At 45.6% G+C, this 24,987-nt stretch overlaps 2 protein-coding genes across 5 annotated transcripts in view; one reads left to right on the forward strand and one right to left on the reverse strand.

Annotated features, from left to right (window-relative positions):
• IARS2 (isoleucyl-tRNA synthetase 2, mitochondrial) overlaps positions 1–7,080 on the forward strand; it is a 59,542-nt gene extending 52,462 nt beyond the window's left edge. The window contains exons 19-23 of the mRNA XM_004751457.3: positions 297–403; positions 1,118–1,263; positions 1,945–2,135; positions 4,843–4,984; positions 6,513–7,080. Of these exons, the coding sequence (XP_004751514.1) occupies positions 297–403; positions 1,118–1,263; positions 1,945–2,135; positions 4,843–4,984; positions 6,513–6,655 (729 nt within the window). The 3' untranslated portion in view covers positions 6,656–7,080. The remainder of the gene's footprint in view (positions 1–296; positions 404–1,117; positions 1,264–1,944; positions 2,136–4,842; positions 4,985–6,512) is intronic.
• A 456-nt stretch (positions 7,081–7,536) lies between these two features.
• Positions 7,537–24,987, reverse strand: part of RAB3GAP2 (RAB3 GTPase activating non-catalytic protein subunit 2) — a 95,964-nt gene continuing 78,513 nt past the window's right edge. For all 4 annotated transcript variants that reach the window (XM_045081164.1, XM_004751455.3, XM_004751456.3 and 1 more), the window contains 10 exons: positions 24,818–24,924; positions 22,451–22,517; positions 20,063–20,133; positions 17,524–17,559; positions 16,259–16,333; positions 15,371–15,589; positions 12,444–12,533; positions 11,986–12,207; positions 10,706–10,864; positions 7,537–10,506 (listed from right to left, as the gene is read on the reverse strand). In XM_045081164.1, the coding sequence (XP_044937099.1) occupies positions 10,351–10,506; positions 10,706–10,864; positions 11,986–12,207; positions 12,444–12,533; positions 15,371–15,589; positions 16,259–16,333; positions 17,524–17,559; positions 20,063–20,133; positions 22,451–22,517; positions 24,818–24,924 (1,202 nt within the window). In that variant the 3' untranslated portion in view covers positions 7,537–10,350. The remainder of the gene's footprint in view (positions 10,507–10,705; positions 10,865–11,985; positions 12,208–12,443; positions 12,534–15,370; positions 15,590–16,258; positions 16,334–17,523; positions 17,560–20,062; positions 20,134–22,450; positions 22,518–24,817; positions 24,925–24,987) is intronic.

The following is a 24,987-nucleotide window of genomic DNA, read 5'->3' on the forward strand; positions in this document are numbered from 1 at the left end:
GTGACTCAGTCAGTTAAGTGTATGCCTTCAGCCCAGGTCATGGTCCCAGGGTCCTGGGATCAAGCGCCGCATCAGGCTCCTTGCTTGGCGGGGAGCCTGCTTCTCCCTCTCCCACTCCCCCTGCTTGTGTTTCCTCTCTTGCTGTGTCTCTCTCTTGACAAATAAGTAAATAAAATCTTTAAGAAAACAATTATTGAAACATATTTTGTGAAAAGGTACATATTTTTGCTCATGATGACTTGCATTTTCATTGGTTTACTATAACTTCCAAATTTATTTTGGCTTTTGTTCCCTAGATTACTGATTCATACAAACAATATGATTTTGGAAAAGTTGTTCGACTGCTACGAGCATTTTATACCAGAGAGCTTTCGAGCTTTTATTTCAGCATAATCAAGGACCGGTACGTATGACTGAGCACTGAAGTATTCGGATACTTCTCCAGCGTCTCCTTGGCAGGTGGGTGAGCGCGATGGGCAGCGCCGTGCAGTTAGGACGTTGGGTTATTGAGTCAAGTGATAAGACATACCTCCCGGGATTATGAGCAGAGAATTTAAGGAACATAAGGGATGCGCTTTGCGATGCGATTGAGACAGTGAGTGCTCGGTGAGGAAGGGGTGCCAGTACCAGGTGACGGATGCAGTTCCTATTCTCAGGAGCTTGTGCATTTTGAGGAGGGGACAGACGCAGGCGCCTGGTGCCATACGGCCGTCAGGTAGGATCAGCGATGTGATGTGCTTTTAGAGGAAGGCCTGGCGCTCGGTCTGCACTGATGGCAGCGAGGCCGACGGGAGGGGTCACCGCAGCCCGTGAGCGCCACAAGGACCTGACGGGCGGGGACCGTAACCCCGTCCTCTGCTCACGCCGCTGAGCTGACGTGGACGGAGGGGTACCCTGAGCTGCCGCGCACGCCCTGGCTGCGGCAGCGCTGCCGCGAGAGGCTCGGAGGGGAGAGTGGAGGAGGGGCTTAGCGGTACAGTTACGTGACCCAACGTCTTATGTCAGACGATGGCCCGAGCCACGGGACTGGCCCCGGTGGGAACAGTGGGCGCAGCGGCCTCGGCGCTCCCTGTGTAGACAGTGTGGTCCGCGCTGAGCACACACGGTTCCCCTTCAGGCTCTACTGCGAAAACGCGGACGACCCCAAACGGCGCTCTTGCCAGACCGCATTTGCCGAGATTCTGGACGTCGTGGTTCGTTCTGTGGCTCCCATTCTTCCTCACTTGGCTGAAGAAGTATTCCAGCACATCCCCTACGCCAAAGGTAAGGAGGCCTGATGCGCCCTCGAGAAAGACCCTGCACGAGGACTGCCACCTCCGACTTCCCCTGCGTGCAAGGGGCACTTTCTCGCCTGCACTGAGCGCTTTGAGGCAACACACGTCTGGGCCCTTCCGTTGTGTCTGCACTAGTTCGGAGCGCGGCAGGACGGATTGCAGAGCTGCCGGAGGCACCCGGGAGCGCCTTCGGAAATGCAGGAGAGCTGGACTCTCCCGCAGAATCCGTGTTTCTTAAGTAACTTGTCAGTGTCTGATAGGAGTTAGGTTTTATTGAAACCAAGGATAGTGCCTTTTCGTGAATATTTTTATAATAGTCTTTTCCTTGGATTGTATTAAGCTTATAGAAAATTAGGAACTATAGAAATTTTTTAGAAAGAGGAGGAAAAGTCACCCATAACCTAACTATCCAAAGGCAGCTACTGTCAATATTTCCCATTTTATTTTCTTCTAGGCATCCTTTTTTCCCTTGGGATCTTACTATAATACTTTATCCTTTGTTTATATTTCAAAATGTGCATATAAATGTTTGGTAAGCATTTAGCATGGCTCCATAATATTTACCATAAATACCAATTCTTACTTCCCATGAATAGCAAATAATGGTTAGTGTTTTCTATACAGTGCGCAATATATGTAAATTACTTTTTTTTTTTTTTTTTTTTTAAAGAACCCAAGAGTGTTTTTCGTACTGGCTGGATTAGAACAAGCTCTATCTGGAAGAAGCCTGGGTTAGAGGAAGCCATAGAGAGCACCTGTGCCATGAGAGATTCCTTTCTTGGGAGCATCCCTGGTAAAAACGCAGCCGAGTACAAGGTTACCCTCGTCATCGAGCCTGGGCTGCTTTTTGAGATCATAGAGGTGAGCAGCAGTTTGTCTCTTTGAAAGTGATGTCAGTATCCTAGAGCTTCACCTGAAATCTGGCTTTTAAAAATCTCTGTATAAGGAACATTTTTTTAGTTTAGAGATCGTGTAATATTGGTTTTATCACGGAGTCTTTGTTTCCTCCTCCGTGCTTCCTGTCCCTTCTCTGAAGCATGTACTCTGTCGCCACATCCTTTCTAAGTTGGGACAGGTAAGATGCAACAGAGTCATGTTTGAAACGCAAATCCTCGGGGCTAATTAGGTAAGTGACAGAAACTGATGACATTGTTATTACAATACACAAAAATTGAGGGGTTTGTGTTAAGTGTCTAGTTTTCTGAGAATTTTGTCCACCTGGACCAGGTTCGAAACAAATCTAAAAAAAAGACTTCCATCTTTTCCTCAGGAGATTTGAAGAAAATTCATTTGCTGCAGCAAATGATCATGTCATCTCAAAGCATTCATCCTTTTTTTTTTTTTTAAGATTTTATTTATATATTTAACAGAGAGAGATCACAAGCAGGCAGAGAGGCAGGCAGAGAGAGAGAGAGGAGGAAGCAGGCTCCCCACTGAGCAGAGAGCCCGATGCGGGACTCGATCCCAGGACCCTGAGATCACGACTTGAGCCGAAGGCTCAAGTGCCCCATTCATCCTATTTTTATCTCCAAAAGCACCATCAAGACTTTCTTCTTGCAATTATTAGTGGTTCAATGGCCACATTGGCTTGTGGCTTAACATACTGACTCGAGATTTTTCTCTACTTTATTTTTAAATTTTTTTAATATCTTTCTTTTTTTAAAAGAATTTTTTTTGTCAGAGGGAGAGAGAGAGCAGGGGGAGTGGCAGACAGAGGGAGGAGGCAGCTCCCTGCTGAGCTAGGAACCCTCTGCGGGACTCGATCCCAAGACCCTGGGATCATGACCTGAGCAGACGGAGACGCTGAACCAACTGAGCCATCCAGGTGCCCTGATTTTTTTCTACTTTTAATGCTGGAGAAGAGAATTGACAATGAATATATTTTTAAAAGTTTTACTGCTATCATAGTTCTCTAAAAATGACCATCTCATTTGGTCGGTAAGCTCAGGTTAAATTTTTCATAATGTAATTAAGATTTGAGGCTCGCAGTCTGTAGATTATTGATGAGCCAGCAGATGATTTCAGTAAGATACTTGCACTTTGAAATCTCTATGTTGGGAAGCCCCTGGGTGGCTCAAGTGGTTCAGCATTCAACTCTTGATTTCAGCTCAGGTCCGTTACGCTCTCCCTCGCAGGACGGAGCCCGGCATCGCGCTCAGCACAGTAGGAGAGTCTCTCTCTCCTTCTCGCTCTGCCTCTCTTCTGTGTGCACCCTCTAAATAATCTTTAAAAAAAAACGTGTAGTTGGGAGGCTTGACTCCTTTATTTTATGAGCAAAGAAGAGCATTGAAACTGTGACCTAGCTATAGCTATGCAGCGTAGTTCTGGGCTTTTCTCCTACATGTCATGTATCTTTTCACTTCCTTAATTCTGAGTAATGAGTTTTAAAAAAAATAACAGCTTGTTTCAGTCATTTATATTGGAAAAAATTCTTTGGGATTTTAAAAAATAATGGATTTTTCTTAGCAACTACACTAAATAACTGTCAGATGGAGTCCTGGATCTATGATTTACCAGTTACATGAATTTGTTAAAACCAGATTAATTTCTCCTGTTTTTTTTCTTGAGTTTTTAAAAATTTTTGAGATAATGTGCAAGCAGAGGGAGAGAGGCCAAGGGGGAGAGAGAGAATCTCAAGCAGGCTCCACACTCAGCACAAAGCCCAATGCAGGACTCGATCCCATGGCCCCTAAGGATCCTGACCTGAACTAAAATCAAGAGTCAGCCACTTAATTGACTAAGCCACTCAGGCACCCCTTGATTTAATATACACATTCCTTTAAAAAGAAAAAAAACCAACCAACTCATTTTGAAGAGCAGAGTTACAGTGAGAAGTGTGAAAATGCATATCAGACATTCCACTTTATTGTACTTGAGAACAGCTCCGCGCTTTAGTCCGTTGGCCCCGCTGGTGTGTGTTGCTAGAGCAGGTCTGTTCAGATTGTATCTTAACACGCCTGTAATGTGGGGAGCGGGACTCAGGGCGAAAGCAGTCCGGCCTCGGAGGCCCACAGACCTGGGCTGGAAGTGCGGCTCCAGCACTCGCTGCTTGAGAACCGGGAGTACTTAACTCCTCAGAGCAGGTTTCCTCGTTTGGAAAATGGGATGAGAAACGCCATGATAATTAGCAATAATGGACATTTAGCATCTGGCAGAGTGAAGTGCCCGGCATAAAGTATATTACAGAGCACATACTATTGCCTGGACATTTTTAATTAAAACCTTTCATTCCAGGGGTGCCTGGGTGGCTTAGTCGGTTAAGCAGCCGACTCTTTTGACATTGGCTCGGGTTGTGATCTCAGGGTCATGGGATCGAGCCTCACATCAGGCCCCTGCTCATCAGGAAATGTGCAGGACTTTCTCTCTCCCTCTGTCCCTCCCCCTGCTCATGCACTCTAAAATTTAAAAAACTTTTCATTCTAACTGATTTAATAGTATTAGATTAGGAGATAATGGCACTAAAGGGTCACTCGGTCACTCGGTGAACACAAGAATTTGCAGCATTAATTCTTCTAACGTCAGTTTGCGGTAAACATTCAGACAGTAACTTCAGCATGCTTATTCCCAGATGCTACAAGCGGAGGAGACTTCCAGCACGTCTCAGCTGAATGAACTAATGATGGCTTCCCAGACGACTTTACTGTCTCAGGAGCCACGATCAACGACAGATGTCATTGAGCGCAAAGGGACATTCCTGATCAATTTAGAAGGTAAGGGAGAGGGGAGAGCAGCAGGCAGGCCTGGGGAACGGATGGTGATCGGAGGTCATCGGCTTTGCAGGCCATCACGTGTGTTCTAGAGGGATGTTCTTAGAGTACACCTTTTCATGGAGACTGGCCAACTTTCCAAACCAGCTCTCGGAAGTGTCCTACCTGAGGATCTTGGGAACACGGGGCTGGGGAGAGGAGCATGCTTTCCCTCCCTTCCTGTGAACAGTGGTCATTGTAGGTGACGGTAGTCAACCTCACTCCTGTTGGCTTTTGTGTCCCTCTGCTTTGGTACTCAGGATCCTGGTCCTGCCTTACCCGCCCCTCCCCAGTGTGGACTCTAAAATTCCTTATTTGCACGCCCTATTTAAATAGATTTAGCTAATCTTCATGAAGGGTTAAGGAAGAAGTTTTTTATGGAACTCATTCCCGCAGTGCGCGGGGATTCGGTGGGGGGCTTTGGTCAGCCTGCTTAGCTCTCAGTGGTGGCCTGGAGGCACGGTCCCGTGAACAGGGAATCACACGTGGATCCCGCAGGGATAGTGACGCTGCCCGTGTTCGTCGTGGTTCTTAGGTGCCAGCAGGAGGCGGGAGGCTCACTTATGGGCATCAGTTTCAGTCCGCAGCCTGGAAGCACTGACCATGTAGTGAAGATTCTCACTTGCTTTTCAAAATGTTAATGTACTTTCTTTGTATAATGGCTAGAAAATAAATTTCTTCATTGTATATATTTAGGCTGAAGTCTGGGAGTATTAATAGTGGAGAAGTTTTTGTTTTTGTTTAAAACAAGAATTTTCTTTTTTAGGAGAGGGGGTGAGAGAGAGAGGGAGGTAGAGGGAAGGGAGAGCTTGAGACTCCTCGATCCTAGGATCCAGTGGATCCCACACTGAGATCCTGACCGGAGCTGAAATCAAGAGTCGGGATGTTTCACTGACTGAGCCAGCCAGGTGCCCCTAAACCAAGGTGTAAGTGGGGACACTGCAGTTGTCACTGTAATTTGGCTCTTCTTAAAATTCTTGTGCAGGGGTTCCTGGGTGGCTCAGTGGGTTGAGCCTCTGCCTTCGGCTCAGGTCATGGTCCCAGGGTCCTGGGATCGAGCCCTGCATCAGGCTCTCTGCTCAGCAGGGAGCCTGCTTCCTCCTCTCTGTCTGCCTCTCTGCCTGCTTGTGATATCTGTCAAGTAAATAAATAAAATCTTTAAAAAAACAAAATTCTCGTGTAGCTGGAGAGGCAGTGTAATTGGTGGGAACTGTGCCCGGATGGAGAGCTGGAAGGCCTCTGTGTGAGGAGACAACCCGTGACTTGGGGAACATCAGTCACGGGCTCACTCGGGGTCTCGGGCTCCCCAGCTGTCTTCAGCGGTCAGGGTGTGAGTCCGTGGTCACAGCTGTCTCTGGAATGTGGCAAATGAAGCCACGCTGACCAGCTTTCCCCAGGGGCGGGAGAAAGTGCTGAAAAAGGAACACAGGCAAACCACAGAGAAGAGAGATGCAAGTTGAACGGCCTGTCTCCCTGTATCTTTCTCTCACAGGCGGTGATATTCGTGAAGAGTCTTCCTATAAAGTAATTGTCACGCCCACTACCAAAGAAAAATGCCCTCGTTGTTGGAAGTACACGGCCGAGTCCCCGGACGCACTCTGCCCCCGATGCTCGGAAGTCGTGAGTGGGAAGTAAGCGCCCCCTGCTGCCGGCCGCTCTCTGAGCAAGGACGCCCCAGAGCCCCGGCCCCGAGTTCAGAGGGACCGTGTACCGCGGGAAGGAAGCAGGCCTAGATTTAAGTAAGGAGTGGAAGAGGAAGTGGTGGAGGCTAAGGGTCAAGTTCAGAATTACAAGTTTTTCCTGCAGCAGATAAAAATAATGTGTGTGTGTGTGTGTGTGTGTGTGTGTGTGTGTACACACATACACATGTGGGAAAATACAGATATGCAGGCAGATCTCGATAGATCCGCAACAGATTTATTCAGAACAGAGACACTGGAGACACTGGGTATGTTCGACTTTAAATGTGGCTGACCAGAAAATGTTTTATATTTTATAAAGCTTCTTGACTCCATATTTAAGTTCTGTAACCTCTAAAAATAAAGGCATCTGGAAATTTACTGATACTGGTGAAGTTGTAAAAATCAAGTAAAAAAGGCAGTGCTGAAGGAGAATGGCCGAGGTGCGCTTCCCTTAGGAGACAGTGACGTCATTCTGCCTTACTAGTGACCGGGCGGCCTCCTCAAAACAGCTGGGTTTCTTGTTTGCATTAGAAAGAAAATCAGGGCGCCTGGGCAGCTCAGTGGGTTAAGGCCTCTGTCTTCAGCTCAGGTCATGATCCCAGGGTCCTGGGATCGAGCCCCACATCGGGCTCTCTGCTCAGCAGTGAGCCTGCTTCTCCCTCTCTCTCTGCCTGCCTCTCTGCCTACTTGTGATCTCTCTCTGTGTCAAATAAGTAAATAAAATCTTAAAAAAAAAAAAAAAAAAAGATAAAGCAGAAAAAAAAAAAAAGAACAAAAACATCACCGAACTTGTTACTGTCATACAAGAGGGAAAAGAAAATCTTAATACTGATATTTATGAATGTTGAAACAACATGAAAGCTGAAAATTTATTTCACTAATATACATAAGTTCACAACAATGGACACAGAAAATAGAAGTATGTACAGAATGGCACTACTTACAGTACATTACAATAGATAACAGCATTTTATAAACAATTCAGTATTGGATTAAAACCTTTCTAGGGACAGCTAATTCTATTCAGCAGAACTCTAACTTTTAGAAGCCCAACAAATTCATTCCTGTCAGGGTGAGGGAAGGCTTTCACTGTTGCTATGGAGTACTTTAAAAGATTTGTCTCTTATAAATGAATGAACCACAGCAACTTGTAAGTGAAAATTTAAATTCCATGTAAACTTAAAAGTAAATCTGTTTTCTTTGATTTTAAGTTGCAATTAACCACTTAAAGGAAAGCAATTTAAATGTAACAGTGCTTGCTTTGACCTTAGATGAGGTTTTATAATTTATAACAAAGGAAAAACTCCCTCCACTTCTTATTTTTTCTCTTAGCAAAAGTATGAAGCATTTAGAAGGTCGGTGCTATGTTCCTGTTCACCTACGTTTATCTGGCTCTTCTAGTTCTACATCTAAAAATAATCTATAATGTAGAAGTTACAATTATTTGAACACTTCTGTCTCCCTTCAGCATTATACAGTGAAATTTAACAAGGTACAGATGCCTGTTTAATGTTAACAAAGAAAAGTGTGTGTTGGGGGGGAGTTCTAGCTAGGAAAACACTGTTAGTGGCTTCCCATCAGAAAGTGCAACATACCTTTGTTTCAGAAATCAACCATCCTACATACACTCTAATTCCTTTATTTGTGGCTCTTTGTTGTTACAGAATGTTTACATAGGTATTTCTTTTCTTTTCTTCTCTCAGATTTATTTTAAAAGCCCTTGATGAAATCACAGAATATTTAACTGGTTTTCTTAACCATATAACTCAGAATTCAATTTTAAAATTCTTTGAATGGTAAACTTTAGGATTACAAATGTAATTACAGATTTGTAATTCAGTGATCTGTTACGGTCCCACGAACCATATTTCAGCTTATTACTATTCTCTACAATCCCCAGATCTGAGTGTCCTACGAGAATAAGTTCAAGCAGCTTTATTACCTAACGTGTTTATCGGGTACTCCCCTTCCCTCAAAAGTGTTAACAGAATCAAAGTGAGGATGTAAAGTTTCTTTGACCAGCCTCCAAAATTCATAACTACTTTCAGAGTATTTAGAAAAATCACAGGAAGAACAAATGTTTTAGAATGCATGTAACAGGTGACTAGATAAAGCTCGATAGGTTTACAAGGACTCACAGGACTGTGTCTGGACGGGCCAGCGGAGATCCCGGCAGAGGCGGAGAAGCTGGACGAGCTAAGGTCCTTTTCGGTGCTGCTACTTTACACGGCGTGAGCCTCGGTCAGACTTAGAGGCCCTCACCCAGATATCCAAGACATCTTTAAACTTAATCTTTCAAGATTTTTAAATTAAACAGTAATTACTAAGTTTTAGACAGTTTAGTTCTTATTTGGGTGTGATCTTTTAAATTAAAAAGAATTTACACTGGGATATCCTCAAATGTGAGACTTTTTTCTTTATAACCTCGAGGGGCATACTCGTCAACTTTGTACAGTTACTAACGCTGGCTTCCTACACGTAAGTGAAACAACACACTTCCGTATCACAATGAGTTACTACGAATAACAATTGTGATCCGTGACAGAGATCAGTAATTGCACTCTATGGCTACATTCCAAAGATCTACCCTAATAAAGACTTGGTATTTGTAGAGCTCAAAGCACTTTTTACAGAGTTTTGGTTAACCTGGTTTTAATCAACAAATAATTATTCAGCACTTGGACTGCTCGAGGCACTCTAGGGTACAAAATTAGTTGTATTTTATTCTCTCAACCCAGCTGTGAGGTAGGTTTGCAAAGCTGTAATATCACTAGGCCTTTTCTGTACTGTTCCCAAGAACAGATAATGTTACCATATCCCAGAAGCAGACCTTTCTAAACACTTATAGGAAAAATAAATTGGACTTAAATTTTTTTTAGCATCTTTGCCCTTTTTTTTAAAACATAAATTTTACAAGATAATACATTTTTACAATGACCTGATGTGGATACAACTTTGAATCTTGGCAAAAAGTAAATCTTAACTTACATCGTAATTAATTTTGCTGTGTTGCTTGCGTCTCAGATTCTCAGTTTTGGCAAGGACAACAGGTTAAGGGTTCTAATGTTGTTCAGTGTCCCTTCTGATGAATATGAGGATCTCGAACCCGTTCCTCCTCAAAAGCAAGGTCATCGTCCTCCGGTGGTGGCAGCATAACCTCGGGGAAAGAACCTGTCCTCGTGCAGAGCTCCGGGATTTAAGCATGCCAACAAAAGCCAGTGGGGTGTTCCTCAAATTTTACTGACAGGGGACTATACATGAACACGCTTAAATTTAATTACAATAACATTTTGAGTACGAAATATAGAATCTGATAATAAGAACATAATCTGTAAATTATAACCCATTTGAAATAGCAAAGTTTACCCATAAAGCTATTTAAGTGCTTAAATTAGAAATAAACAGTAAAACATCTGTGTTAGTAATATGGTATAGTTGATATTCAGTTATATTTTATCTTCAGTATTAACCAAAGGAGTGGAATTTAGCCAGGACTGCACTTTTAAAAAGTAGTATATATTTGTATTTATTTTACAAAAGAAAAAAGAGCTACTCCCTTCATAAAATTCCAGATCTTACTATGTAAAATTACATGCACTAATTCATGTTCTAGTCACACAATTTGGGACCATTTTCAGTAGGTAAGTGTCATAAAGAAGGAAGAGATATGGCTTCCACCGCTTCAATGAGGTGTAAGGCTAAACTGTACTGCCCGTGGTTTTCTGGTAAAAGCTCAATGACTTTATTTACTAGTTTAGCTGTCGTTGCAATTGGCACTTCTGTGTTTTGAAGATCCTGGGGGTTCTGCAAATGGGACACAAAAATAACCGATCAGCTATACACAATAGTAATTGTTACTTAAGATTTGTCAGGATAGTCATTTCCCAGTAAGAATTCTTCAGAACGAACTTAAACTCTGATTTGAATGCTCTCCTTACCGGTCATTAAATAGGCCTATAAGAAAGCATCCAGTGACCCGATAATCTCAGGCTCTCGTACTTACCATGGCTCTCAGCCAAGTGCAGAGCGTGGGCGGCAGTCTGGCCAGTAGCTCCATTCCTTCTCTGGTCTGGGTGTGGAGGAGCGCGTGAGCTAGTCTCTGCCCTGTTAACACCAGCAGCTGTGAGGCAAGGACCTCCTTGTCCTGAACCTGGAGAATGGCCTGGGGACGTGACATGGACAAGTGCATACAGAGTGAGAGCGGACACGTGTACTCAAGTCTAGGAAAGGCTTTGCCAGTGAAGAGATTCTGGTTTGTTTTTGAGATGTGGCCATGTGTACAACCAAAAAAAAAAAAAGTCCAAATTAAATTCAAAGTTCTGCTCACCACCTAATTTTTCTTATCCCCTAGTTTTTCGATTCAATAGGACTCTACGAGTCATTTTTTGTTTCTGGCAAAGGGAATTAAATCACATCATGACTGCTTCAAACCTAATGGCTTCTGAACACACGAATGACCCTTCACTAAGAGACGTGGGTCCCGCCCGCCTCCGCGCCTCCTCTCGGACTTCCTCGCTGCTCACTCCCTGCCTCGCCCGGACCACACTCTGGCCCTCCAGCCCTGGACCTTGTACTTCTCAACATTTCGGCCTCACGCACTGCTGCCCCGGTTTCCTGTGTGACTGGCTGCATCTTCTCCTTGGGGACTCAGCTCCCCTATCCCTCTGACCACCGTAGTGTGGTAGCTCCCGTTTCTTCATGGGATCCTGTTTTTCTTCACAGCGTCTGTCACTCAGTACGACCGTGAGCGCGCCCGCGGCGCCTGGCTGGCTCAGTCAGTTGGGCGTCCGACTCCCGATTTCGGCTCAGGTCAGGATCTCAGGCTTGTGAGATCGAGCCCCGCATCCAGCTCTGCGCCGGGCACAGAGCCTGCTTAAGTTTCTTTCTCTCCCTCTCCCTCTGCCCTCCATCCACCTCCCCCTGCTTGCATGCTCAAATAAATGAATAAATAAGTAAATATAAAATTAAAATTAAAATAAATTCAGCAAGCTTTTCTGCTCCTACCAGCAGACCATCAATTCCATGAGGAGGGAATCCTGCCTGTTTTGGGTACCACGATGCCCCTTTAGATAGAATAGGCCTGGCACTGTAGGAGTTTATTAAACACAGACCAGAAACAGGAATTTGATTACAGTTTTATATTTTAACATTCTGTTGTTTCTGTGCCTAGAAGTCCTAACAAAAGGAAAAGTAAAAAGCTTTACTGGAGACTTTACGGACTCTCTACTGCAACTGTAACTTTTGTGGCTTGACCCCCCTCCTCACGCTCACAGGCGACATTACCTCCTCTCCCAAGTGGTCCGCTCCGTAGTTGTAGAGCTCCCCCACGTAATGCCTTCGAACCACATCTTCACTAACTTGAAGGTGATGAGCCAAATCCACAGCCAGCACTGGCCAGTCGTGGTCTTTCCCGAAAGGAGTGGTCGGTGCCTCTTCCGAGGACTCTTGGTCCTTCACGACTGAGTGCTGGGCCTGGACGGCCGCGCTAACGACTTTCAGTAAGAACTTGCCAAGGGAGAAGGACAGCACCGTGACTATTCATCATTAAAAGATGTCTAAATCACAGTAATGGGCTTTCCTGTCAATGAGGGTGGCTTTTCCATTGAAATTAATTATCAAAAAGGAAAATACAGTTGAAAGGAAAATTAGCTTTCAAGAATAAATGTCATCCTTTAAGGCCAGCTAAAGTTTTGATTTACTATTTTCTTCTGAGAGACAAAATCCAATTAACTATCATTTACCTGTTGTCGCACAGAAATAAAATTTGGATCCATTTCCCCACTAGGTAATAACTGAATCGAAGTTAGGTCTTTGAAGAATGCATTTTTCCCCTAAAGAGAAAGAAAAGACCAAGAAAAGAGGTAAGTATGGATTTTTTTTTTTTTAAAGATTTTATTTATTTGACAGAGAGAGAGAGAGATCACAAGTAGGCAGAGAGGCAGGCAGAGAGAGGCGGGGAAGCAGGCTCCATGCTGAGCAGAGAGCCCGATGTGGGGCTCGATCCCAGGACCCTGAGATCATGACCTGAGCCAAAGGCAGAGGCTTTAACCCACTGAGCCACCCAGGCGCCCTGTAAGTATGGATTATTAAGGGTAGGACAAAAGAAGATTTTAAAAGTTCAGTCATCTAATCAGGAACTCATGGTGGATTCTTCTTGAACAGTAACATCTTGGAATTTTATTCATTTAACTTTTTTTTTTTTAAGTTTTATTTATTTATTTGACAGAGATCACAATTAAGCAGAGAGGCAGGCAGAGAGAGAGGAGGAAGCAGGCTCCCCGCTGAGCAGAGAGCCTGACATGGGGCTCGATCCCAGGATCCTGGGATCATGACATGAGCGAAGGCAGAGGCTTTAACCCACTGAGCCACCCAGGCGCCCCTACTTAGCTTTTATAAACCACGCTCCAGTATCGCCTTTGAGGCACGATCCCCTTCCTCCTGGTACACATGCCTTGTGTCACCTCTCCCCTTGAGAGGACAGAAGGACCATAGCTCCTGCCCTGGGTGCTCCTAGGCACTGTCACCGGCCCTGAGGGAAGCCAGCTGCCGGGGCAGGACCTGTGTTTCAGGGAGGTGCGTGTGGCGTGAACAGCCTCGCCCGCAATCATGCAAGCGTCCCAAGTGGACCCCCGCGCCTCCCCTGTGTGGCTGAGTTGGGACCAGCCCTGGCCGAAACCCGAACTGCAGACTCATGAGACTCTGCGCCAGCGGCACCTGAGTAAGGCAGGACCCGAACTCCTGACCCACAAAATGTTTTCAGCCACTAAATTCTGAGGGAATTTGTTAGGTGGTCCTAGATAGCTAAGACCCAGCCTGTACTCCGCACCCGCCTGAGAACTTGTTCAGCTGTTTAAGGAGCCTGTTTACGGGAACAGATGTGTATCTGTGGAGCCCGAGCAGAACTGCAGAAGTCCCTGCAAGGAAACGGAGTAGAGAGTGAAGAGCCCCGGCCCGGGAGGCTGGAGAGGCCCCGGGCTCTTGTCCCCAGCACGTACCCCCCCAGGCCGTCCGGGTTTACGGAGGACCCCACTGTCCCGGGCTGCCGGGTTTTCCCCTGCAGTCACCCCGGGGACCTGCTAATGGGCTTTCTAGACCAGCCATTGTGGGCTGTAGGTCAGCAGGTGTGAGCGCCAGTCAGGCGAAGCTCCGCCCCCGTGGTGACAGCATACTGGACATCCCTGAGGGCAAGTTTCTCCACCGGGGTGCCTGGGGGGCTCAGGTCATGATCCCAGGGTCCTGGGATCGAGCCCTACATCGGGCTCTCTGCTCAGCGGGGAGCCTGCTTCCTCCTCTCTCTCTGCCTGCCTCTCTGCCTACTTGTAGTCTCTGTCTGTCAAATAAATAAATAAAAATTAAAAAAAAAATAAAAATAAAAACAAAATGAAAAAATGAAAAAAAGAAAAAGTCTCCGCACACACTCACCTACACAGTCTGTTACTCCGTAGCCTCCCCCCGGGGGTCTGGTACCAGAGGGTCTGCTGCACAGCGGGGCCTGGGGAGGGGGACGTGTCCGCCACCCGTGACACCGTCTCGTACTTACTACGCGACACACACGGCGGAGCCCCCCGCGGGCAGCGCGTCACTTCCCTGCATGGCCCGTGAGGTCGGCCTGGACGCGGCCCTTGTGAACGAGCCCGCCAAGGCTCGGGAGCCCCCGGACCCGCGCTGGCGAACGGCAGGGCAGGATCCGGACTTCCCAGCCCAACCGCACGGCCTGTCTGCGGGGCAGTCGCAGGCGGGCTCGGGCGCCGCAGCACCGCGCGGGGTGAGACCCACGGCCCCGCCGCGCCGGTCCCATTCCGGCTGTGCTCTCGTCCCACAGACTCCCTTTCTGAGGGGAGGACTGCGCTAGGCCCTTCATTTCGGTCTTTCTTAAAATAAATGAACAAACTAGGGTCTAGCGATGGAGAGGAATGGACAGATGTGATTCAAGGAAGAATGGACGAGAATGACTTCCAGTCCGGGTGGAGCTTGAAGGGAGGCGAGCTAGAGCAGTTGAAGGCTCCCCCCTGCGCCGGCACAAAGTGAGCGCCGACTCCGCTGGGGGTTTAGGAGGAACAGCCGGTTAGGTCAAGGGCAGGGGCCTGGGGGAGGAAGTGTGTTACACAGGAGGCGTGGGAAGTCACCCAGCCCATCCGAAGAGAGCCAGTCGATAGAAACACACACTTCAGGGGCCCTGCGTGGCTCAGACGGTTGAGCGTGTGACTCTTGGTTTTGGCTCAGGCCCTGATCTCAGGGTGGTGAGATCGAGCCCGGTGTCAGGTTCTGTGGTCAGAGCAGAGTCTGCCTGCACATTCTCTCACGTCTCCCTCTGCCCTTCCTGCTCGTGCTCATGCTCGCTCTCCTCTCTCTCAAGTAAAGAAATCTTTAAAAAAAGAAGAAATACACGCTTCAAATTCAGGGGACAGGTCAGGCTTGGAGACACGCACGAGGGAGAGAATGGGTCTATCCGAGACCCATTCACCAGCAGAACAAGAAGGGCAGACTCTGGACCCGGAAGAGGCCAGGGCAGCCAGAATTACAGGCATCATGGTGAGGAGCAGCGAGCAGGGAGCCCCCCGGCGACTAACCCCACACACATCCCAGAAGACAGTCCTGCCTCTCGCCCTGCCCGTGCCTGCTAAGCCCTCGGCTCCAAGCCAGGTCTCAAGGCCTCCGAGGTCCTCACCTTACTATCGAAGAGTGACAATGGCTTCACGGTCTTCAGAGAAAACCTCATGATGGCGTAGAGCACGGAGCAGAGGACAGAGTGGTGCTCCACCAGCGGGTAGTGGACGTGCTTCTGCTCCAGCGCCAGCTCCACGATGGAGATCGGTCCCTCGACCATGAGCCACGCGTCTTCCGTGTCCAGGACAGGCACCTGCATCTCGTCCCGGCTCACGTCGGCCTGCACGTTTGGAGAAGAGAGAACCGCAGGCAGAATCGGAGAAATAAGAGCTTGCAAATAAATATCTTAATGTGCTTACAAGGGGGAAAGTGCAAACCCCTTTTCTCCCCAGACCCCGAAATTACAACAAAAAATCAAATCTAATTCTTTGTAAGAAACCATGATTTGGGTGACTTATGTCAAAACTTAGAAATGGAGAAAGGAATAAAAACTCTTTCTAGAGTCTTTTAAAAAATTTTTTTTTAATTTTTAAAATTTTTAAATTTTTATTAACATATAATGTATTATTTGCCCCAGGAGTACAGGTCTGTGAATCGTCAGGCTTACACATTTCACAGCATCTAGAGTCCTTTTTTAAGTTCAGCGATTTTATTTTATTTTTATTTATTTTTTATTTTTTTTATTTATTTTTTAAAGATTTTATTTATTTATCCGACAGAGAGAGGGATCAGAAGCAGGCAGAGAGGCAGGCAGAGAGAGAGAGGAGGAAGCAGGCTCCCTGCTGAGCAGAGAGCCCGATGCGGGACTCGATCCCAGGACCCTGAGATCATGACCTGAGCCGAAGGCAGCGGCTTAACCCACTGAGCCACCCAGGCGCCCCAAGTTCAGCGATTTTAAAACCATTTGCTATCTCAGAGAGAGTTCAGAAGGAAAATGCACCTCTTTTACCTCCATTAAAGTCTGAAGAAGATCCAAGCAGGAGCCAAGAAAGGAGGTCACTGCTGTGTCACTCATCCCCACATCCTGGCGGTAAAAAGGAACACAATTAGCACCTGCAGCAGAACTGCCACAGATCCCACCAGAAAAATCACAAACACAGCGCAGCACACCTACGCAGAGGACTCTCAACGCTGGACATACAGGCACCAATTTGAAAGTCAAGGCATTGGCACATTTTAATTTCTTTCTTGAGATTCACTATATTTTAAAATCAGGCTTTCCGAAAGACAGTACCCCCACAGACTTTCCACAAGCCGGTGTTCCCCATGTGCTGTGAAGACGCGGCGCCATCGGTTGCCACAAGTCATGGCACCGCTGCCCGCGGACCAGCTCGCTACGGCGCCGGACAGCCATGCGGTCAGGGGTCGGGGTACTTGCTGAGATGCCACATGGCAGCCAAGCTGAGAAGTCCTCAGAAAACAGCCTGCTCTGGCTGCAGAGCGTCCTTCAGGGACGGAACTGAACCTTCTGAACAAAGCCGGCATCCCCAAGCCCAGGAACTAAATACCACACTCGGGCTGTGGGCGACAGGTCGCTCCCGTTGGCCCTGCATTCACCAGCTTTTTGAAACCAACAACCAATAAATCCCTCACATCCTAAGTAATTCACCCTTGCATCATTCACTGTGTGTGTGTGTGTGTGTGTGTGTGTGTGTATAACACACATAACAGTCCCAACCACTCTGAGGAGCACAGCAGAACTCTGCCCGGTGGGGATGTCAGGACTATGGGCCTAGCACGGCTGGATTCACGTGTCCCGGGATTGCCCAAGGAGTCTGCAGTAAGAGTATTTCGAAGTTCTGAGCAGAAGTTAGCACTCCTCCTCACCGGCCTCAAACAGGGGAAAGGCCCACGGGGAACACCGGCTTGTGGAAAGTCTGTGGGGTGGGCTTCCGTGGGCTGGAATCGTACTGAAGACCGTTTGTGCGATGGTTATTACAGAAAGTAGCTAAAATTCCCTCATGAATCTGCTGGGACACTGGGTGTTGCCGTTAATAAGTTTCTAGTTGGAAGGTATCTGACAACCTGGAGAGGTAAATTAAAAGTGGCCACAATTCATGGCGTTTCCTTAATATTGTATTATCTTCCCACGTTTCTCATCCCCTGAGAGGCCATCAGAATGGGAAAAGACCAAGTCCGGCCCTGCGGTGAATACGGTGCCGCCTAGGCGCAGGACGGACAGCTTGGCCATCTAGTGAACAGAGAGTCACTCACCCTTCGACATAGCCTGTCCTTTGGTGATTTGCCAACCTAAGAACGGGACACAAAATACTATATTCATTTAACAATTTAAATAAAAAGGCATTACTATGGTACTATAGGAAGGAGAAAGTACGATAATTTTAAAAACTCAGCTATAAATAAATGTTGGTTCTACTCATTTGTAACAGAGTGCAGTTAACTTTGTGGTGGAACTTAAAAATGTTTTATGAAAAATAAATCTCTGGGCTCACAAATAATCCTTTTCAAAAATAAACATTTTTCAATTATTATCATAACCTTAAACCTGTATTATTTTAGTTTTATTCAGATACTTGGATTAATAATGAAATAACCACCACAGTGTGAATATTTTTATGAATAAAGATTTTGAGAAAAACAGAACAAAAATAAATAAATAAATAAATAAATAAATATTTTTGAATTAAATTAAAAAAAAAAAAAAACCCTCTAAAAAAACCCAGATTTTTATTAAGGCAAATGACTGTTGTCTTAAAACCCAGAACCAAACTCAAGGTTATGAATAAAGAGCAGCTTGTTGATAAAGATACATAATCATTTTAAATGGTCAAAAAGAAGGAAAAACAATGCAGTGCAGACAGAAGTTCTAGTCCTAGCTCAGAAAACTGGTTGATTTTCTCAATTCAATAAGTACTTGATGAACTCCACTGCACACTTAGCCCGAAGAGTCGGGAACATGACTTGACAAGAATTCCGAGGAGGCAGCACACAGATCAGGGCAGACCGCGCCGGCCCTCAAACCACCACGCTCGGCCCCTCCCAAACCCACACGTTTCACCGTTGCCAGAATCATCTTTTGAAACACAAATCTGAACATATCATTGCTCTGCTTAAAACTTCCCCAGCATCTTCAAGATAAAGTAACAGCTACCACCTTCTGAGCCTTCCCCCTAGGGGCCAGACCCTATGCTAGGCAGTTTACACAGAGGGTTAGAAAATCCCAAACCCACAGCCCTCGAGGGAAAGACTTCATGCCTGGTTCCCACTCCTTCCCCCCCCAGTGCATGCTTCCAGCGCCTGAAACTCCTCCCAGCTCTGAGCCAAACACGGATTCTGCAGGAACCCGTTTCTGTCTCCCCCTGCTCCCTGCTCACTCCCCCTCCCCAACTCAGCCCAGAAGCCCTCCCTTGGCCTGGTTCTTTCCTTCCTCTTCTCAGTCCCCAAAGCACCCTGTGCACCTCTGAGACGGGGAGTCCCTGGAGGGCGGGGGCTGGGACTCTGAAATCTGTAAGCACAGCACCTAGCACAGCCCTTGGCACATAAGAGATACTTGTAGTAAATATTTCTCGAATGAGTCATCAAAACTCTCCACCTCCTAGTTCAGGACTGTTTAAATTCAAGTCCAAGTTGTGAGAGTCCCATGTGGCCGTCGATGTGCGAACACAACAAAACCCCACAGTGACAGACACGGGAAAGGCTTCGCGCTACAGCTCTCCCAGAAGGCAGCAGCCAGAGGTGGAGGGGAACAGAGCAGTACCAGAAAGGCCAAAAGAAACAAGCTGGAAAACAAACATTAAAGTGGGCCAGGAAGGTGAGCACGCGGGGAACATCAGGTTGAACTAGAAAACTGTTACCAGGAACAGTCAAGAAAGCATCTGTAGTGGAGCTGTGGCCCCAAGTGGGTCTGAATATCATGCTCGCGGCTGAATGTCTGTCCGTGTACATCTGCAAGAACGTGCTGTGCTGTCCTTATGTGCTTTCCCTCTCCTGACATCCACTCGCCTGATGCCAGGCGAAGCTACACTCTTGCCAGGCCTGGGGACACACTGCTCAGGGCCCCGTGTGCCCAGCTGGGGGGCAGCGGCTAGTCTCCGCCCGCTGAGTCCTGTCCCCTGAGCACTGTTTGTTCCTAAAGCTACTTTGGCTGGTTGTAATAGGTAATCATGTATTTCTGTCACTTAATTAAGTAACTGATAAAATATGAGTGAGAAAAAAGGGGGTGGATATACGAATACCAGGTTGAGTGCTTTAAATAGCTGTGCAGAGCAGCCGACTCCCAGCTCTACTGGGAAAGATGCAGAGGAAGCGACTACAAGGAAGAGGGCATACATTTTAAAACCTGAATATTTTGCACTCAAACTGCATCACCACTTTATAAAGAAAAGGGATTTAGAAGTCACACGCAAGGCAACAGGGGTGAATTTTCTGTAGGAAAACCAAAGCAGGGCGGCAGTCGACCCCAAAGAAAATACCTTGTCCTACATCCAAAGAGTGATGAGTTAACTATACATTGGTACATTTTAATTTAAAACAAGGTACAAATCTTTTCCTCAGTCAAGCACAAGTCTCACTCTCTTTGGTTAAGAGGCTTTTAAAGGAAAGTACTCTCGAGGATCCGGGAGGTTCTTTCCCAGGTCCTCAAAATGCCAGTACTGGGCGTTACAGTGAACGGAGCATTAGTAAAATGTAACCTCAAATAAAAAATAGTCTAACAAGGCCCACTGTAAATAAACTTTCTAATATCAATCCATTAAAGAAAGAAACAAGTATATGAAATTTAAAATTACCTTACCTTATCCATCAAGTACGTAGCAGCAGAAAACCTTTTCACCAAGAATGTATTCCACATCATGAGAGCAATGCCTGGAGAGCGAGTAAAGCAGTAAGTAGAAGGTTTATCTGTTTTTTCTTTTATCATGCTTAACAAATTACTGTCTTCCTTAAGCTTATAAAGCTATATGGACTATTTATTTAGATATCGTTTCTGACATCTCACATTGCAATATTTGTAAAATTAAGAAAAACCTTTATCCTCAATGATAATCAGAACTGAGCCGTGTAAGAGGGTATCCAAATGGCCACTAAACGTAAGAAAAGATCCATATCTTTAGTTATGAAATACACATTAAAATCACAGATATCAACCAACCAACACAAGGGCTAATTTTTTTATTTTTTATTTTTATTTTTCAATGACCGAACCAAGTGTTGGGGAAGATAAGGAAACCACTGGAATGCTCATAGATTGCTGGGGGCGCATCAGAAAGTGGCAAAACCGCTTGGAAAACTGGCCATTTCTGCTAAAGCTGTGTGTCCACCCTACGACCCAGCAATGCCACCGCATAAAGGAACACAAAGATGTGTATCAGAGTGTCGAGAATAGCTTTATTCAAAACAGCCAAGCAAGAGAAACAGCTCAATGTCCAAAAGTCATTTTTTTTTCCATATGTAACCACCAAATAAAGTGACATATGAGGAAGTATTAAAAAACAAAACACAAAAGCAACCACACAAGAAATCTGGGCTATATACTTCCACATTCATTAAACCATGGCATCGAAATTTCTGCAACTGTTGTCAATTAGGCTCAGCGTGCCGTCTCCCCTGCGGTCATTATCCGCGGGCGGCCGCTTCCGTAACTGGGGCTGAGGGCCTCGGGGGCTGTGGAGAAGCCAGGAGACCCACTGGACAAACAGCTAAGTTCTTAAATACAAGCCTGAAGTTAGCAGCGACTTAATTTTATCAATTAAGGGTAGAATTATCTAGAAACCCTATTTTCCAAATGAGTCACTTTCCATCTTCTTTTTCCTCCCAGGAAGAAGGTAAGATGTAAGAGATGAAAAAAATTTTCATGTTCCTTCACAGAAAATGAGACATTTTAGAATTTCTTCAATTGGGGGCGCCTGGGTGGCTCAGTGGGTTAAGCTGCTGCCTTCCGCTCAGGTCATGATCTCAGGGTCCTGGGATTGAGACTTGCATCGGGCTCTCTGCTCAGCAGGGAGCCTGCTTCCTCCTCTCTCTCTCTCTCTCTGCCTGCCTCTGCCTACTTGTGATCTCTCTCTCTCTGTCAAATAAATAAAATCTTAAAAAAAAAAGCCTCTGCTTTCAGCTCAGGTCATGATCTCAGGGTCCTGGGATCAAGCCCCACATCAGGCTCTCTGCTCAGCAGGGAGCCTGCTTCCTCCTCGCTCTCTCTCTCTGCCTGCCTCTCTGCCTACTTGTGATCTCTCTCTCTCTTTCTCTGTCAAATAAATTAATAAATAAAATCTTTAAAAAAAAAAAAGAATATTTAGAATTTCTCCAACTGGATGTCATACCACCTACGAGGAGGTGGTACGTGAGGAATAAGGAGTTTCCCTAAAATCCTAAAATCACACGGACACCAAGTTGATGCCTCCCTCTTACGTGGCTCAACACCTAGTTTCCCCGCTTAGTAAAACAACTAGCCTCGTGCCGAGCCCTCCGTTACCTCTTTCAGGGAAACCCACTTATGTAGTGGAACCAGCAGCCTGTTTACAATTTTTCCACCACAATTTGTGACATTTTGTCAAGGAGACATCGGCAGTCCCCATGTTACAGCAGCCCATGGAGAACAGTCACATTTATTAAAAGCAGCACGGCAGTGGGGGCTGCCTGGGTTGGCTCAGGTGGTTAAGCGTCTGGTTTGGGTCATGATCCCAGGGTCTGGGGACCGAGCCCCGCATCGGGCTCCCTGCTCAGCGGGAAGCCTACTTCTCCCTCTCCTACTCCCCCTGTTTATATTCCCTCCCTCGCTATCTCTCTGTCAAATAAATAAATAACATCACCAAACAAAACAAAACAAAACAAAACACAAGGCAATTTGTACCATCTGATAGCCTTAGGCGCTTGGCTACCTTTTTCATGAACTTCAGCCCTTTCTGAGATGCCCCTCCCTCTTTCCTTATCTACCTGTGATCTAAAAAGAAAATCCGTGTTTTATGTCTAATATTCTCCTTACTTCTCCCCCGTTATCCCCTCCCAAACAGCATTTTCCTAAGCAGTTCAAAGACCAGGGCTTCGCCCATCATGATACACAAACACATACACAGTCACGTGTTAGGAGGCAGAGCCATCAAATAAAAAATGAACAGAATGTGAACTTAAAGATCCCTGCCTCTTTTGAATCCACCAGTTACGTTTTTAATGCTTATTTACTTACCATTTTGAACATGCGCATTAAGAATGTGCTTCAAGTGTTCTATTGACCTAACAAAAAAACGTGCTTCCTTACATACAGGGAGGAAAAAAGAGAGAGAGAAAAAAAGAGAGGTATCATTTAACAGATGTTTCAAACACAAATGATAACTTCTTAAATTTCTACATAAAGCTACCCAAGAATGTGGTGATAAGAATACAGATGTATTAGGTAAAAGAAATTTTTTCATAGGACAGTGTCAATGGTCTCTCTTAAATTCACGTTACCTACATGATGATTGATACCAGGTCATATATGCTGACATCTGGAATCAATATTCACTATGGCCTGGACAGGACAGCAGTATTTTCTCTAACAAATACTTGAATTTCACACAGAGGTGGGTTTACTTCTTTGCAAATATCATTCATTATTCAACAATTATTTATTGAGGCACTATTATAAACCAGGCTGTCTGAGGTGCCAGAGACACTGTAATGAACAAAGAGACCCAAATCCTCGCCCTCACTGAGGTTACATTCTAGTAAGCAAGCTAAATATGGTAAATTATACATTTGGTTAGTGAAAACTGCCAACGAGGAAAACTAAAGCAGTGAAGGGAAACATGTCTGAAATTCAACTCCTTCTAATCGAGGTCTGACATATTAACACTCATATGCAGCATGTAGAACTGATGACATTACCCAGATCTTTGCTAAATAATATTATAGCTACAAACACTAAACTCATCACCTTTGATAACACATACTAGTGTTAGTGATTTCCCACAAACAATTTCAATTGTTTTGATCCTGATGAAGCTCGTGTATAAAATGGTGGAACTGGGGTAAGAGGAAAGGGGAATTATTTAATAAGAAAAAAAAAACAAACATGAAAAATGGTCACTTATTTGAAATGTAAACAATTTAAATAGACCATGGTAGCACTAGTAAGAGGTCAGGCACTACGCATGCATTTTCTCTAGAAATTGCAACACCCCTTCAAGATAGCTACAGTCCTCATTTACTTTCAGTAGAAAAATCAAGAACAAAGGGCTGAGAAATGTTCCCAGAGATCATACAGTTGGTGAGTAGGGGCAATGGGACTCGACCTCAGCTGTGTCCCAAGCCACCTTCAGTTTATAATGGATGATGTAAAACAGAATTTTCTCCTTATGTATTACTGTTAGAGCTGAATCTAGAATTAATCTATTCAGATTTGACAAACTATTATTTCCTCATTATAGTTCTAACATTCCTTTTTCCTGTAGGAAAAATCTTCCATTGAAGGAGAGAGCCCAAACACAATGGCCACTCAGACCACAGAGCAGGCCACTGGAGAGGGTGACTTAGGGACCATCAAGAGGGTCCCCTGTGCTAAAATCTCTTTTTGGTCAAGATTTAATTGATCAAGGGCCATTCCTTTGTTTAAAGCACTTTTTAAAAAAATCTTTTAATACGTGATTATATATTAAAGACAACATTTTGGGGGGAGGAAGAGTATCATTAATTAATGCATTAGTGTACATTAGCTCATCAGTGAGATTTTTTTCTTCAAAAGTGCAACCTGACATAAGGACCATAAAGTATTGGAGAGAGACAATTTACCAGGGCACTGACTAGAGAGATCTGAGGAAAGGACTTATTGGCAAAGGGCAATGCCCATCCTATGTTTTCACATCTTACTTAATCCAGGCATCAATCCTGAAGGACTGGCGCCTTCATTAAAAAAAAGGTAGAGGGAGAAACAAGCAGGTTCAGAGATCCGGTGACTGACCCCAACCCAGACCCTTGTCAGAAATTCAGCTGGGACCCAAGTCCAGGCCCTCAGCTCAGGGCCCATCCTGCTTCCCGACTATGGTTGTTCTGCGAGAGAAAGTGGCAGAAAACGATGCCCCAGCAGAGAGCTAAAAGGGCCATTAGGCTAACCCTGGACTAGGGTCAGACTTGTACATAGCGTGGCTTTCTCGGTGTTTCGGAGACGAACATAAGAGAGGTGACGGACAAACGCAAGGGGATCTAAACAGGTCAGCATCCGGATCTTCACCCCGGCTTTATCGGATGACTACGATATTACAGAGTTTCTACTAAGTTTGTGCTGTCTCATGCAGGAATTCAAAAGGAAATAAAGAATATACGTATCACAACCTAACTAGGATGGCACTTCTCTGGGCCTGGTTTCTTCTCAGAGGGGGGTAATGACAATGTCCACATGTCACAGGTTCTCTGGGAGGACTGAGAGATAATGCATGAAAAAGACCTAGCACAGCTCCTAGTACAGCGGCATCCCAGGCGGGGAAAGTCCAGTACGTCACTGAACTAAACAGTCCCACATATGTACAGCATGAGCACGACGACAGAATTAACAGGAAAGAAGTGGCGAGAACCTTACCTCCGGGTCTTTATTCCACTGAACGACGTACTCCCAACAGCAGTGGGCGTGCAGCACGTCCAGCTCAAGGCTGCATGGAAACTGCTTATAGGCTAAATGCAGCAAGTCTGAAAGCCACAAGAGAGTGACAGGTTATTCTTTCCTTAACAAAGACTCAGCCACCTCCACTC

The sequence above is a fragment of the Mustela putorius genome, unplaced genomic scaffold, assembly GCF_011764305.1.
Source record: "Mustela putorius furo isolate JIRA1106 unplaced genomic scaffold, ASM1176430v1.1 tig00000508_pilon_pilon_pilon, whole genome shotgun sequence".
Classification (NCBI taxonomy): domain Eukaryota; kingdom Metazoa; phylum Chordata; class Mammalia; order Carnivora; family Mustelidae; genus Mustela; species Mustela putorius.